This window comes from Diplotaxodon limnothrissa, linkage group LG19 (assembly GCF_057381915.1).
Source record: "Diplotaxodon limnothrissa isolate DT_005_m linkage group LG19, D_limnothrissa_male_GT1.1, whole genome shotgun sequence".
NCBI lineage: Eukaryota > Metazoa > Chordata > Actinopteri > Cichliformes > Cichlidae > Diplotaxodon > Diplotaxodon limnothrissa.
This window is the reverse complement of record NC_140614.1, coordinates 5,364,119-5,381,763: the sequence shown is the minus strand read 5'-3', so window position 1 is coordinate 5,381,763 and position 17,645 is coordinate 5,364,119. Positions and strand designations below refer to the sequence as shown.

The following is a 17,645-nucleotide window of genomic DNA, read 5'->3' as shown; positions in this document are numbered from 1 at the left end:
ACTTGAGGAAGACAAAAAATAACTAGAAGACCTAAAAAATAGGTTGAGGTATGGCAAATTACAGAAGAACTGGAACCAAATCTTATAGAGCGATTAGTCCAAATTTGAAATTTTTGGTTCAAATGATTGTCAATACACTCAACAAAAGGAAATTCGGTCGTTGTTACATTTACAAAAGTCTAACTTGTAATTTAAACAAAATAATTTCATGTTTCTATGGTGAACCTAATTAAATCATGTAGGATCTGCCAATGCTTGTTTGTCTCTGTGTGTGCTGAGCTGTCCAGGGTTTACCCCATCTTCTTTTTATGCCCCAGCCCCCCCTGCAACATGGATAAAGGAGCATGGATAGTGATGAAGTTGTTGTAAATCCATTCACTTTTTATGTTAACCAGACTCTAGACGTTGTTGAACGTTATGTAATAGATGACAACATGTAGTATTTAATGACCAAGTAGTTATTCGGTAAACGTTATTGAATAGTGTTGGAATAAAGTCACAAAATTGTGAAGGATTAAAATATTCCAAGAGCTCAACTTACTTCATCTAAACATGTTTCAATCATGGTTTATTAACATAAAATGCGCAGGTTTATTGAATATGAATAAGTAATGTTGATTTAACTCAGTTGTTTAAGTTTCTGCCAAAGCAAAACAATTGTGTGCAACCAGTGTCCACTACTGAATCATGTAAATCCAACATGTTCTTTTTTTCAGTGTATGTAGGGAGTCAGGACAGAGCAACAGTGACAACAGTGAGTGTCTACAGCTATACATAAAACATGGTGGAGGCACTGTCATGGTTTGGGCCTGCATTTTAGACAGTGATATTCAGGATGTGGTCAAAATTGATAGACTCGTGGACACAAAAAAGTACCATCAGAGTTGAGCCGCTATGCAATACCACTTACATCAGATAAACAGCTTAATTTTTAGCATGACAGCAATTCCAACCATGCCGCTGTTGCAAGAAAAGCATAGCTGGATAAAAAAAACACACAGGGCACCTTTATCCTGACAGAGAAGCGAACATAAGGCAGTCGACATTCAAGGAAGAACTTTGGAACATCCTTTGAGAAGACAACTATCAATCAAGCTCACCTAAGAGAGTTCAGGCTGTGCCTGTGAAGAATAAAGGTAGCCCAAATTCAGATTTTCAGGTTCCTTAGAATTGTACAAAAGTTTTCTTTTTTGCCTTAAAATCCTGTATTCATTGTGTATTTGCACATTTAAATAAATGGTTGCACCAATATGCTGGTTTTCTTGAAAAATATATAAAGTCATCAAGGATGGCTCAAGACCTTTGCACACTACAGTAGATAACAAAGTCCATGACGGGAAAACATAGTGTTAATTATCTATTAATTATTTTTCTATTATTTGATTCAAGCCTGGCGCAAGTTCAAACAGAATTCAAAATCAGCTCAGCTATAATCCTGGAAGATCAGCTTGCCGATCAACATCAAATGTTAGCTCAGTATCTGCATGCTGCGCTGCAGTCCACCTTTACCCCAACTCCGGTTTTTCGTGCCATTTCTGACTTTATCAGTTGGCATATTTGTTGCCAACGATGACTGCTATTGCCTGCTGAGGGCTCTTGCCGCCGTTCTGCTTTCTTCCAGCTCTGCCTATGGAAAGTCAGGGAAGTCCAAGAACAGAGCAAACCATCAAATATAATTTACTGCACACAGAAATCAAATTGGATGTGAATGTGAAGGTTCTGACTGAAATACTTTATGTTTAGTATAGATCATGGGTTGGTTTAAAATAGACCCTTTGCAATTGTAACCTTGTGTTCGAAAGTCTGGAAGCAAGCCTTTAATGCAGACTTCTCCCCAGTGATAAAGGATAAAAATCACAATAACATGATTGGTTAGTTGCAATAATGTGTCTGGAGCCGCATTAATATGATGTTGGAGGAACAACTGCAACACACCAATATCAGATCAACCCTTATCTATCAGTCACAGACTCGCGCTCATGCCTATCATTCTCAGGTTCAGAATTAGTTTCTTTTTGCTTTTTAAGGTTGCAATCTATTTCAGTTGGAACTGTTTGCCTTTTTTTTCTTTTTTAATATTTTTTAAACTTAATTTGAAGTAAAATTTCTGAAAATCAAACAGACGCACTAATCTAGCAACATTGGGGTTATAAACAACACATTAAACATACTGGAGGTCTCCGTGGAACGCCATGTTACACTGCTACTCATTCACTTCAAACTTAACTTTCAGAGAGAATAGCTGATGTGCCATAATTCATTTAGACCTGGAAAAGTACGACACCTCTTACTTCCTCCTGTGTGACACCTCTTACTGTTCACCGTGCTATATAGCCACCTCTGTCTCTCTCCCCCTCTTTCTCACTCCCCCAATGAAGTGATTGCTTTCAGTGTTCGGTGTTTTGTTTTGCCTAATAAATCACCATCTATCAGAGGCTGACTGACACACACACACGTACACACAAACAGAGCGTGGCAAACAGTTCATAATGGACCATTCATTTGTCATCCTCTGAGGTGTTGACAAGGAAAGCGTCTTGATATCAGCTGTGTGTGTGCATGTGTGTGTATGTATGCGTGCATGCATGCATGCATGTGCTTGCTATATAGATTCATCCCCATTCATCTGACTGATAATACACCAAGTCTTCCAGCTTGATTCTAGCTTTATTCTCAAACACACACACACATATATGAGAACGGAGTGTGGTCACAGACACATTAATCTCCATACTATATAAACATTATGCACTAATACACATATGCACTTATGAATATTAAGCGCTCTGGAACACAAACAAAATCTACACATAGTTTGCACCATATGGAACCAGTTTTTTGTTCTCTCTCTCTCTCTCATATATATATATATATATATATGTATATATATATATGTATATATATATATGTATATATATATATGTATGTATATATATATGTATGTATATATATATGTATATATATATGTATGTATATATATGTATGTATATATATATATGTATATATATATATATATATATATATATATATATATATATATATGTATATATATGTATATATATATATATATGTATATATATATATATATATATATATATATATGTATATGTATATATGTGTGTGTGTGTGTGTGTATATAATTTTACATGATTACAGTCAGGCAAATGCTTTATTCAGACATTTTGATGCTTTAAAGCAAATTCTGGGAAGTTAAAAGAAGCAAGTGTGCAAAAAGAATAAAACAAAGAACTAGAGTTATTATAAAGAGTAGGTTTTCACCTGGAATCACCCTGGAATTCAAGTGCCTGACAATCCCACAGCTCCTGCAGGGACCGCAGGCTAACAGAATAAAATAAGTATGGTAAGCTTAACAGCAGGATGTTTCTTAGCTTTTTGTAGTAGACAAATCAGAATAGGATAAATTAGATAAATATGTAGTGCCATCTTCAGTATTCATGACCTTCTTTTGTTATTTTACAGGCTTTGTTTTCTGTCTTTTTTCCCCACAGTGTGCACATTATTGAGTTGCTTGGTTACTCAAGTGTTACATTTGATGGCTTAGCTTTATCTCTTTCGCTGCTGACACTTAAGTTTCTATGTTTAAGTGTAAATTATTCAGTTTAATTAAGATTTTCAAAAGCTCCAAGCGAAAACCGCAAGATTTCAGAAAACATGTAAAATATTTCTATCCTTTAAGGAGGAAATGAAGTTGGTCTGCAGTTTTTTGACACATGAGCTGATGTCCATCATTTCTACTCGCTCCTCGCCTCTAACGGAGGCCGACGCCCCATGAATCATTAACAGCAGAGTAATTATGCACTATCAAACTTGGAATATTACCCCACTTAGCTAATGTTTAATGCTGTAATTAATTCTGAACCCTGCGAGCCAACATCAATTTATTTGATTAGTACTTTACAAAGTCACACAGAGGTTTTTTACTGTTTTGAGGTACGTGTGCTTCTGTGTGTGTGGTTTTAAAATGTTGCCATATTAATTAAAGTGTGATACAGAGAGTGAGAATGTGATTAATGGGAATTCAACGCTTCGGATTTCATGTCTTTTATTTGTTATTTAGTTTGCCAGGGCTGCGCCTTTCACAATGAAAATGAAGAAATTTGTGTTTTTCTTTCTCGTACTCTGGAGGTGGAGGTGTAATTAATGGTGGTGAAAAGTTACGAGGGCTAGACCGGCTTTGTAATTCATTCTTAATGGCTCATGGTTTTTGTCACACAGGCCGAGGTGTACGCTGTTGGGTCGACAGTTTAGCATTGTTTAAAGAGACAGAGGAAGCAAAACGGAAAATAATTTGTATTACTGAGAATTGTTCCAGATATAGAACTTTAGGTTATGGTCAAACACAGCAAAAGAGCATGACCCCTCACTCTTTGTTGCCCCAAAGCTACATTTCACCGTCAAATAAAGCTGTTTGAAGATGGCACTTCCAAAATAACACATGACCTAATGTTACACTGCAATAGGCCTAGGCTGCTGGGGGCTTTCCGTGATGTCCTGAACATTTCACTCACCTCTTTCCACTCTCTTTGTGTTTATACACCATTCTGCATTGAATCATTAGTTATTATTCATTGCTGGCTCTCGTCCACAGCGTGTCTTTTGTCCTGTCTCCCTCCATTCACTCCCAACAGGTTCGCGACAGATGGCTGCCCTTCCCTGACAGAGGTTTCTTCCTGTTAATAGGGAGTTTTTCCTTCCCACTATCACCAAGGTGCTTGTTCACAAGGGGGTCCTCTGATTGTTGGGGTTTGTATTATTTTAGGGTCTTTCCCTTACAGTGTGAATTGTTTTGAGGGAACTGTTGAGATTTGGCACTCTATAAATAAAACTGAATTGAACTGAGCCAAAGGACATCGGATCACATTGGAAGAATGGATTGCACAGAAACAATGGACATGTTCTCCAGGTCTGTCTGGAAATACATTAAACTACGCCCTTTGCAGTGACTAGGAGGGGGCAAAAAGAAGTCTGCTTTAGAGCAGGGCGATATGACCAAAAATATTTATCACGATATAACTGACGATATAATTGACACCAGACAAAATATTTTGCAACTCAACAACTTTATTAGTGCAAAAAAAAAAAAAAACATCAATGTATTTTCACTGAAACAAGCAGCTGTTTTTTATGTGCATTAAAGTTATATAAAAATGTAACAGTGCAAATGCAAATTCCTTGCTGACAGTTTAACCAAAAGGCATTTCCAGTGGAAACTGGCCGACATATCCTCAGCATAACCATGTATAATATCCACAAAACTTAAAAAGAGGTTATACACACACACAATACGGTAATATTATGTTGAAGCACAGTACGTATCACTCTGCTCTGCCTACGATAGCCGTAATGCTCCGACAATCCATCAAGCGGTGCGGCTTCGTAGCTTAGCAAAGTTGTACTAAAACATTTGACAGATTTTCGAGCACCGTGTACATAAAACCGTTTCGAGGTCAGTAAACACAACCAGAATTCATACATAAGGCACACGGGATTATAAGGGGCACTGTCGATTTTCAGAAAATCAAAGGATTGATTTTAAGTGACGGCCTGCTAGCATGCTCTACCAAAAATAGTGCTTTGTTGTGTATCTGACGTACGAAAGCTAAACCAGTTCCACCACTGAAGTTGCAGCATTTTTAAAAACCAATTCTGGTTCATCTGTTTCATTCAACGATCTGCTTTCGCCTTTCTCATTCTCCGTCACCCCCATGTGCGTACGAAAACAAAGGCACTGCGCATGCGCGTTTTACTCATATTCTATCGCAATATTTCATTTTCTTATCGTTGCCCAACGTTATACCGGTATTACCGTGAACGGTATGATATGGCCCAGCCCTAGTCTGCTTGTATCGAAGTCTCTGTAAAAACAGCTCTCGGCTCACTTGCTTTATGACCTCCATGAAAGACATATTGTTATGAATCACTTATATTTTCTCCTATTTCTCCTCTCTTTTTCTTTTATTCTTCCCTTTTCTTCCACCTGTCAGCTCCAGCATTGTTACACTATACATATACAAAAAATAAAAATAATAAAATAAAATGAAAAGACACTGGCTAACAAGAGGAGTCTATAACAGACTTTATAGAGCTCCTATTTTGGCACAAGAGTTCATTCAGACCATGATTTTGCTTCTTAAAAAAGGAATCACTTACATTACCCTGACTTTAACCCTAACCCACCAGCTAATAGTTGAGGAAAGCCCAGTTTAATTTAGAAACTAGTGTTCGGCAGAAACCTCAACCTAGACTTTTTGGTTTCCTGCTCTAAATGCAAGGTTCACATAGCTGAGCAGTGTGCCGCGAATACTAGTATGTCTGCAGTAATTACAGCTGACAGCACCCTCTTCCATCACACATGTGCACGTCCTAAAATATGGAGAAGGGACTGATAAGGATGCAGAAGGGCGAACATAAACACACACGTTCTTTGATTCGCACGAACACACTCGCTTAACATTTGGATTCATTCGCAAAACACTTTCTCACGCACTCTGTGCTCGTTTGACACGGTTATCGCCGTCATTCTTATTGTCTTTTGTCACTTGATGTCCTTGTCTGGGAGGGTGAGTGAAGCGATAAAGCCTGCGTGTCTGTTGTGCTTTAATAAGTTTTATCTAAAGACTCTAAGCAGACAAACAATGTCAAAATGCATACTGAGCCTGATGGGAGTGATGAGAGGCTTTTTTTTATGCTGAGGTCACCACTCAGCCAGCACATCCCTCAATTTGTTAAACCCCTGATAGCACTATGTATGTATTTCTTTATCTGTTGTTTGAATCATTCCTTTGTTTTTTGGTAAAGGAGAGGTTAAACATACCCTGAACAGAACATGGAAGATTGATTCAGCGGAATCACATAAGTTGGATTTGTTCCGTTGTCATTTCCAGTCCATTTCAAGTCCTGCTTTTCCTGTGTCTGAGTGATATGCTGGAGTGGCCCGAACCAGCTTTGATGCAGGGGAATTGCAATATGCTAGTGTATCTGTTGTCCATCCTTTTCAAATAATACATAATGAGAAGATTGAAAAGACGAAGCCTGTTTTGATAAAGGTCTCCAGACGAACTTTGACTACCCCATACCTATTCTTCCATCTTTATAGAGCAGTGCTGACTGAATGGATGCATTACTGGATATTTTAACAAATGTGAATGCCCAGTTTTGTGTCATAGTTTAGCCACCTCGAGTCCTAGACAACTTTAATGTCCCACATTTCCCTTCTCTTTGTTTATGTTTTCGTAGGTAAATCATGATGGTCCAGGTCCCCACAAAGTTGGAAACCTATTCCAACATCTTCATGTCCCTGAAAACATTGCCTACTGTGTAGGCTGAATTTAGTCGCACTTCGCTACCCCATATACACGAGATATTAGGAGAAAGAGAAAAAAGAAATGGTATTAAATCTCTTGGCCAACCTCTGTATGGAAAGCTGGAAGGATAGCTTGATATATAGATGTTGCTGTTGCCAAGGTTCCCGCCTGATTAAAAAACGTAGGCTGCCATACATCTTCAGCGCTGTGTTTTGGTGAAAAACAGAAACTGGCACAAACTGTGTGTGTTAAATCAGGAGTCACTTTATCCGCCAAGTAAACATATTGCACTTTGGCATGGTGGCTCTAAGGCAGGAACATACAGACACACCAGGGTTTTAATAGTTTTGCAATTTTCATTAGTTTTTATTTTTATTTAGTTTTGACTTCAGATTTTCAATTTTATATCAGTTTTAATTAGTTTTTACCAATTGTTTGCTAGTTTAGTTTAGTTTTTATTTTTTTGAAAATCCTTAGTTTCAGTTTAGTTTTGATTAGTTTCAGTTATAGTTTTAGTTGTGTTTGCAATAATTAAGTTTCATCATATCAGTCATTCTCTTCTGCTTATCCTTGGGTATGTTGCTATTCCAGCTACCATACCCTGCACCCCGAACAGGTCGCCTGTCTGTCGCAGGGCTAACACGCAGAGACAGACAACTCACATTCCCACCTATGGGTTCTTTAAATAAATAAATGAATAAAGGCAGATGAACAACCATTGATACCAGGCAACTATAAAATGTATATCTTGGCCCCAATTAGACTTTTAACTCTTGCAGCACCGGGTGTTCGTAATTTTGTTTCAAGTGAATTGATAAACTTTTTGAAGGCAATTGACTCACACAGTTATGTAGATATCCCCGTCCTGTTGTCTCGGGATGCATCACGCTGCCTTGCCTTAGCGTCTGTTTCTGGGGAAGAGGGTTGAGTGTGCTCCCTTACCTTCTCAAGGTAAGCTAGGTTAGCCTTCTTGTGTGAGCTTTTCAAGTGCACTTTAAGGTTTGTGGGAATTTTTCCCCTTTAGAAATGTCCCTCATAATTTGTCTCTTTCCACTACAAGACACTTGCTTTATCCAAAACACAGTCATATTCAAAGCAATCCCAAATTGGACTCTGGCGCTTTCTCCCGACTTTTCCTGACATGATTCTGCGCGTGGACGGAGCAGCAACACAGACGACTCGACTAACGTACTGCCACCTGCTGGCATAATGAGACACAGCAAGAATAAATCTGGAAACTAAACTTCATTTTCACCCTTGACTATTGTATGACACGCACACATCAATGAAAACTAAACACATTTTTGCTATAAATTCAGTTAATTTTAGTTAGTTTTGTGAACACTCATTACAGTTTTAGTTAGTTTTCCTTTTGTTGTTTTTATTTTTATTTCTGTTAACGAAAATGTTTTTTCACTTCTAGTTTTCGTTATTTCGTTAGTTTTCGTTAACAATAATAACCCTGAGACACACGTTCGTTTCCTTTCCTAGCTTCTTCTGACATGAACGAAAAATTAATGTAGAGGTGTCTTGTCAACTGAGCAAGTTGAGTTGTAATGGCATTGTAGAAATTTTGCATTTTAAATGTACAATGTTAAATAATTTTAGCTTCAAGTGAAAACTTGAAACTTTCGGCTTCTGCTTTGGCCTAGATTCTTTCATTGTGTGTTAAGGTGATCTTTGGAACAGATTCTTGATTTACTCTTCATGTATAAAGTGTTGCGAACATGCACAACATAACATTAAAGATATTAGCATCCACTATCTAATAATACATAAAGCTTAGGGCAACTTTTAACTCCTCCACTGTTCCCAGACAGATTCCTATTCTGCTCATTTGTGGCTCCATGTTTTTATTTTGGGTTCCTTAATATTCTTTTTTACAGTTTAAAGTAAACCTTTTTCATGCTACATGGACTTTTTAAACACCTAATTTTCCTGTTAATTGCAGCGTAGTCGTGTCCGTTGTTTTATAAGTGGTTAAGTGGTGACATCCAATAGACTCAAATAAATTTGTCTCTCCTGGGTTTTGTGTCTTTGATGTGGTCCAGGTGTGTTCATCCCTTAATTTTTTCCACTTTGTACATTTCCTAACATCCATTCCAACAGTTTCAGAAACCTTCCTCCTGTAATTTCCTGATATTTGTGAGTACTTATATTGATGCTGGGATAATTATTCATCCTAGTTAGGCAATGTTTGTTATTCTCTCACTAATAAATTCAAAAACTACATAAAAATAGTTGGAAAATGCACAGGAGGCAGGCTGAGCAGGCCAATCATGAAGTTGAATTTCTAGGGGCACAGCAGTTTTTGCTGTTGGTTCCAGAGTACAATTTCAGGGGAGTTTACGGCTATGGCGTCCATTTACCGTTGAAGCATAAATGCCCACTATGTCTGTGCAATGTAAGACTGCACCAGTGTTTGAGTACTGCAGCTAATGGTAGCATTTACCAAAGGAAGAGATAACTGTGGAAATTATTTTACCTGACCTTTAGTGTTTTTAGCACAAATTTCAACTCATTTTAATTTTTGAATTCTGTAAGAACACTTATTTTGAAATTTCATTACATTTACTTTATCTGCCAGTTCTGTTTGTTGTAACTTTTGCTGGCTTTTCACCAGGAGAAATAAAGGATAATAATAAAAATATTTCAACAGCTTCCTCCCTTCCATCTGTCTCTTTAACGGATGTGCCGATCTGAATGAAACTTTGGATGAACACTGTCAAACGTATAGCAATTATTAACTGCCATATGTTTTTTAAAAATAATTTATTATGAATCCATTGTGATGTTTATACTGATCATCACCCCGCGAGTAGAGAAGGGGATTAGGACCACTGGAAATAAAAGTGGGGGATGTCTTTTTTTTCCCCCAGAAAAAAAAAGTCAGTTCTGTTAGTATTAGAGCAAAGCTCTACTTTTATTTACTTTCAATGTTAGAATACATCTAAACTGTTTCTAGGGTTATAAAAATTTTTAAATGCCACTACCCTTTACATACTTCTAGCTGACACATACTTGTCTACAGTAATGTGTTATTTTTCGGTCTGCTGCATGATAATTATTTTAAAGTGTTGTTGCAGCAAGTGTCAGAATGTCTAATTTCTTTTCTACATTGTTTCCTCTGTGTAATTAGCTCCACCAGTGACTTTATGTAAAATAGTTATGCCAAGTTTTAATTGATTAAAAGTCAGCGTGTTATTGCAAGGAAGAACAATGTAGATCCAATTAGCACTGTAATGTGTAAACATGAACACTAACTCCCATGGTGCACCAGGGTCTGAATGTGTGTGTGTATGTTATTCAGTGATCAGCCTCATTTCTTAATCATCACTTTCTGCTCCAGATGAGACTTTATGAGGGGACTAAATTGCCTTAAAGGGATTTCTTATTAAAGGGATTACACCCATGTAATCCCCTTTGTCCCAGCGGACCCCCAAAAAACCTGAACACACACACAAACATACATAACCAGATTAGCATGTGGAAATAAATGTGCACAATCTTTTTTGATATGCTACAAATGAAAACACACATGTTAAATAGCAGAGCACAACCATCACACCTTTGAAACTTGTGTACCTAATTATGTGTGTGTGTAAATGTGCGTCACACAAGCTGTGTTTGTGCATTTCTAACCTTGACAGGAATTTGTTTGTGCAAGCTGCGTGTTTTGCTTTTGCAAGCACCAGTGTGTGTTCATGTGTGTTTGCGTGTAAGCGTAACGCTGTGGTTTAGATGGCGCTTGCTCGTCTCATCCCCAATTAACGAAGACAAATCCGCTTCCATCGCCACTAATGAGAGTCTTTAAGGTGAAGGGACTCTGTATTTATTTAATAAGAGGGAGCTTATTTATTCCATTTCCATAAGAAAGACAAAATGCTGCTGATTCTCCACGGCTGACAAGGGACGGATTAGAGGAGCGGGATGAGAGGAGAAGAAAGAGCAGGAGAGAAGGGATGAAAGAGAGAGGGGTGGAGGTGTTAGTTGGCCTGTTAAAAATATAATACTAGTGTAGCATTCCTAGAGCGATTATATTGATTTGAACTGCGAGCAAGAGGGGCTGCAGTGTTAAAGAGATGACCCAATCAAAAACAGTGGTCAAAATCATAGCCCATTCTACCAAATGGTAGGGCTTCTAAATTATCCTACTCTTTAAGGTTATTACTGTTTTTTTCTGTCCAGACCATAACACTCACAAGAGGAGTGATTGTAGTAACGCTTAGCACCGTGGCTTTGTTGTGCAACTTCCCCGTCCTAAGTTTAAGATGGGGAGGGTAGCAAAAGGACCCCAGCCCAGAGCAAAGCAGGTGTCAATGATAACAGATATGACACTGATAGCTCAGGTGGAGGTGGGTTGCAAAGCACCTTGCAGGTGTGCAGCAACTTTGAGCAGGCTAAACTAGATTTCCCAAATGGATGCATAGAAGAACATTACAACAGTAAGATTATCTAATCTGCTAGGCTTGTGGCAGAGCTCGACTTTTTGACCTGCCTGAAAGTATAATATTTTACATATAGCCATTCTTTTACTACACAGATTGATTAGTAAATACTCAGATGGTACCATCTTTACTTAACAAGGTCACTTACCAATAAAATATAACATGTCAAAGAGAAAATAAAAAAAGAAAAGAAGAATTCATTAGACGTGAATATTTTGCAATAAACTGATGCATTTGCCTTTTCCAAGAGATTTTTCTGTTAAGTAAGAGTCTTAATTGCGTCTCTTTTCTGCTTGCTCAATAACTCCATCTACAGCAGACTTTTAATGCATGCTCAATGCATTTTGTCTTTTCTTCCTGAGGGAAAATCTTCAATCCTACCAGTTCTACAAAAGTGTGCATTGTGAGATGGATTGCCTTTATTGTATTGGTGGAAGTAGAAGAGTGACAGAGGGGAACAGGGTGAATTTAGGAATCAAAGGAACAGCATGGGATATAGAGATATGGAACTATGGATTGAAAAATAGCCGTGGAGTAAAGGGTGGAGGAGAAAGAAAGATGACAAGCTGCGGAGTAGGAGGACGAAGAATCAGCAAAAAAAAGATGAAAATGATACCCCAAAGAACAGAATTTCAGCAATTAACAATTTCCGAACTGTCCAAAAACCAACAGCCATTGCTTCTCCATATTTGAGATTTGAGTGTTTTTCAGCACACACAAATTCTTCACTGGTTTGTGGGACCAATTATTAAAATAAATGACAAATAATAAACAGTAAACTATGAGCCAAGAAATTAAAGATTGTGTAGAAACAAAAGAAAGAACGAAAAGGGTTTTACAGGATGATTTTTAGCAACGCTTTATTTCTGCAGGTGGAGCTCACTGGTAGCAGTGTGTTTGACTACATCCACCCTGGCGATCATGTGGAGATGGCAGAGCAGCTTGGGATGAAACTTCCTCCAGGCCGAGGGATGTCTCTATCCCAGGGAGCAGTCAACGAAGACGGGGCTTCTTCGGCTTCTTCATCGTCACACTCTGAGACGCCCGAACCAGGTAGGTAAACATGGGAGAGTGGCTTCAAATTAGGAAACTTTATTTGTATTTTTGCCACAGATCCTCAAGCTGAGAAAAGAAGTTACAAAGGTTCAAACAGGACAATACTTACGACTGCTGTGAAGTACTTCACCATCAAAATTAAGCAATCCATTTGAGTTCTAGAGGCTTGAAAAATGAAATTGACAACAGGCTTTGCTTTTTAAGAGATTGATGACTGACCTTGATAAAACCAAAGGAGAATTGCAATGACTCTGACTAAACCAGACAACTCAAGACTTTTGACTCAGAAAGCTTCTATATTCTCTTGAAAAGTATGCAGATGCTTTTTGGACTAGATTTTTCAGGAAGTTTCTCCTGAAGCTAGATGAAATCAAAGTTTGTAACAGACTGATTGAAAGACATTGAAATAGCATTGGGGAGCACTTTATATGGCAGTCAAATTGTAGGTGTTAGCCTCAGCAGAATATCTGAACGGTCTCGGGTCTAGATGTTTGAGTCTGAATTATGTCGTCAAGGTGATGCATGCAGGAAAAAAATGACCAGTCAAAAGTGTAAACATATGTTTTTGATCCTGTTAAGCTGGCCATTTAAACATGGGAGTCAGTGATGCTTCTGTGTTGGCTCCATTTTTCAGTCTGCAGGGTTCTCCTTGGTCGCAACCCATTTCTCGCTAACATTCTCTAACCTTGATGCTTCTATCGTTTGCTGAATGTTTGAACAAATTGATTCAACACACTGTAGAGCCATCACTGCTATAAACTGGGAAAGGACACATTTCTCATTGGAATTCTTTGCCTTGTCTCCTCCATCCCTCCATCCATTTATCCCTCCATCCTCTCCTGCACCACATGTTCAAGACTTTTTACCTTACAAACGCTTTGGATTGTGCTCTCTCTCTCTTTCACTTTCTCCCTCTCTCATGCTGATGATAATTTAAGTATTAGGGGAAAATCCATTTATAAATTAAACAAAATGACTTGATATCCATCGAGTCCCTTAGTTCATCAGCCTGTTCAAACAAGGAGTTGAAGATTGGCTTCGCGGCAGCCGGGGTCTTCGGAGACGGCACCGTAATTAGATCTGCCGCGGATTTATTCTTGGCTGATTGGTGCAGCTGATGGATGGGTGGGGGCTTTAAATTAATTGAAGTTCCACATTTGAGGTTTTTGTTCCCCCAGTTTTTTTTTTCCTTTGACATTCTGCAAACCTCTAACCTGGTCTCCCCACCCTCCAAACTGGATATGTATAGGGAGATAGGATAAGAGCACATGTATGTGGTCATCAGCATCTTTTTGTCTGACGAGAAAGAAAAGCAGCAGAAATTAAACATGTATAGGCAGAAAATAATACAAATGGGAGTTTACATGAATTTCTTTGTGATTCCTAAGTTAATTCAACCACACGATGAAAAAGAGCAAAAGAGAAAAGCAAGGAAACGAGGACAAAGGTGTTTGTTCTCCCATGTTAATTTGCCTAGAGAGATGGAAAGAAAGAGAGGCAGGGGATGTAGGGACATGTTTGAATGTGCATGAGTGCTTAGCAATGTTAATTTGTCCAGAGAAAGAGAGAGAAAAGGGAGGGAGAGGTTTCAGGCAGACATATATGGATGTGAAAGAGTGATCCCCAATGATAACTTGACCAGAGAGAGAGGAAGAGGGAGGATTAGGATTCATGTATGTGTTATTTAATGTTAATTTGGAAAAGGAAGGGGTGCAGCAGAGCTTGTATGAATTTGTATGAGTTTTTCTCAGGAGAAGAAGGGGCTTATTTCAGGTGTCCAGGGTAACAGTGCTGTTCATCTCAGTATTGTAAATTGGATGTTTTTCAGTTCTTTCACTGGTGCTTTTTTCTCTGAGTTGGATTGTTTCTGCAATGAGATTTTGGGGCATCGGTCTGTCCTGTATCTTTTTCCTTGACTCTACAGCCACACTAAGGGTGGGTGATATCCTTCTGCTGTGATTAGGACTGTAGCCGCAAACCTGGTCTACATCACTTTTGAATCTCCTGGTTGGCTGGATACTTTCTGTGTGGACTTTAGATGTTCTTTGTGCACCTCCATGGGTTTTTTGTCATTAGGGGTTGAGGAAGGATCGAAAAGCCGGAACAAACTAAAACTGAGTTCAATTTTATTTACATAGCCCCAAGTTACTACAACAGCTGCCTCAAGGCACATTATATTGTAAGGCAAAGACCCTACAGTAATTCAGAGAAGACAGAAAAAAACCCAACAATCAGATGACCTCCTATGGGCGATCTCTTTGGCGACAGTGGGAAGGAAAAACTCCCTTTTAATATTTGCTAAAACTGATTGGGGTGGAAGTTCAACAAAGTACAACAAAGACCAGAACATACAGCAAAGAAACCAAAGATTTAAAATTCTTTAACAATGACAAACGTGAAATAAATCCACAGGCTGACAAAGAACTTTTTATTCTTCTTCAGCGATTGACACCATCAATCAAGTGTATTACACTCATCTTGTAAAAGAATCCATGCGCCAATGTTCTTACCCCTGTAAATCTATATGTAGTATAATCATAGATATCCACTTTGAATCATATAATCTTTGATCAGAGCAGTTGTGAGAAAATATGTTAATACTGGTCAGTTCTCTATGAAAACTCGCCTGAGAAACAGCAGCTTTATTCTGAAAAAAGCCTTACCCTTATCCTCAATCCTAAGGTTTTAAATCTCTAATTGCTCTCATCTACTAACTGGAAGGTTGGTGGTTCAGTTCCTGGCTGTTACAGTCTGCATGCCAAATATCCTTGGGCAAGATACTAACCCCAAGTTGCTCTCCGATGCGTCTGTCAGAGAATGAATGCATGTCATTCTTAGATAGAAAGCTTTTAAGTATAGAAAGAATGCGTGAATTGGGCATCTTTGATTTGATTCTACAGCAGTGAAACAATACTAAAGGGAAACTTTTTTTTTTTTTATTCAGTAAGTTACAGAATTTGATTGTGAATCTCAAATCATCTCATTTCAAAGCCAAGTCAAAACAGCCCTTTTGTTTCAAAGGAACTTACTGTTCCACGGTACAAAGCAAGAAATTAGGTTCAGATCAGACAGGGTCATTATAGTCAAAAAGCAGAAATCATTTTTTCCTCATTTCTATCTAAAATGAGTTGTATTTGGTGATATGGGACTTCCCCACCATTCTGCATCCATGTTGAAATCCACAGGGAGAGAAAGCAACAGAAGGATCTCAGCACAGAACAGAGAAGCTTCAGAAACAGCAGATATGGAGGTGGGTTGTAAATGGGCTTGCAGAATATAGGGTTAGCCAGTTGTATATTTAGATATCAATTAGCTGATCTACTGGTGTGCCTGATGTATCGCTATGCTCCGTTAATTATAAATGATATCTACAACAGAATACAAGACCATGTTTCTGCAGAAAGCAAAATCTGCATCATGACCGGTTTTTATTTATAAATTCCAATTTGATACAAGACGTGAACTCCAGCATTTGCTCACTGCAGATGGCCATGAATGTTTATGGTTTATGTTTAAAAGATTATATTATTATTTGCGGAATGACTTTAGGAAAGACTCTGATCAGTCACAAAGATGCTCTGCAGCAGGTCAATGAGCCAAGATATCTGAGGAGACACCTACAAAGCTAAGATAACAGCATAAGCAGATTTCCAGTTAACTGCCTACAACTTAATGTCCTGTTTGCTAAATAAAGGAGACTCCGTCCGCATTTCAAGAAACCAAAAGTTGTCTTTTCCATGTGAAGTTTGCCAGTTTCAATTTGAAAAAGAATTAACTGGCTTTACCTCATTGGTTGCTCTGTTGTAATATATCAGAAAGCTGACCCCATCATTTTAATTACAGTCACGCTCATAAAGTATTGAAATTGGAGTTAAAACACGAGATGACCTTGGAGGAGAGAGTTTCCTTTGAAGCTCAACGCTTCTATTTTCAACACCCTCTTGCAGTTAAAGAGAGTCATCTTTAAAAGCGCATGACGCAATTTGACTAATATCAGTCAAACTGAGCCTGAGAGGCTCAGCATCTCTAACTGTTCTGAAGGGTGAGTGGTTGAAAATTATTACTCCTAAGTGTAATTCAGAGTCTCAGAGAGGAGGAAAACTCTCCATGCAGCTCTTATTTTCTCTCACTTCAGTATCTTCTTTACATATCATCAGTTCAGGGTCACATAGACTTCGGGAATGTATCTGATGTGTGCTGGCTGTTGACTTTGACCTTTGACATTCTTACAATGAAGGAGGTGGTTAATGGTTGCATGTTTTGGCACAGCTGTAAGATTTTGGCAATGGTAAGGTTTTTGAAAACTTATTTTGTGGCAGTAAGGCTGCTACAGGTTTTTTGGACAAATTCTATAGTCTTTTGCTGTAATACTGAAGGTTTTGCTAGATTTAATCAGTGCATTTATAATATAATTTCTAATGATTATATTGTTAAAGACAGGTTTGTGTTTAAGTCTAGTGTTTTTGTCGCACCATGGAAATTTGTAGCATGACCAAAGGAGTGCTTCGCTAAAATTGTAAGATCTTGCCTCAAACAAAAGACCAGTTACTAAAACTCATCCTCATCATCTAATACCTATTAAACAGAAAGCTTTTCAGATTCTTAAAAATCCTGAAATGTTGCATTCTTACTAACCTGTTACACAAAATGAATATCAAACATGTAATTTAGCATTGAGTAAGTGTAAATGCTCTGACCTTTAGTTTTAATCTGTTCAATTTCCTTGCTCCACGGCAGCCATTAGTTTGAGTACTTTTCTTTGTTTAATCTTTCAAAAACCATTTAAACTTGGGGAAAGTCTAAAGGAAGATCAGTA

At 38.1% G+C, this 17,645-nt stretch overlaps 1 protein-coding gene across 1 annotated transcript in view; it reads left to right on the top strand.

Annotated features, from left to right (window-relative positions):
- The window catches only part of npas3 (neuronal PAS domain protein 3), a 367,303-nt gene that overhangs the window by 298,076 nt on the left and 51,582 nt on the right, over window positions 1-17,645 (top strand). Inside the window, exon 6 of the mRNA XM_085342617.1 lies at window positions 12,646-12,826. Coding sequence (XP_085198743.1) covers window positions 12,646-12,826 — 181 coding nt within the window. The remainder of the gene's footprint in view (window positions 1-12,645; window positions 12,827-17,645) is intronic.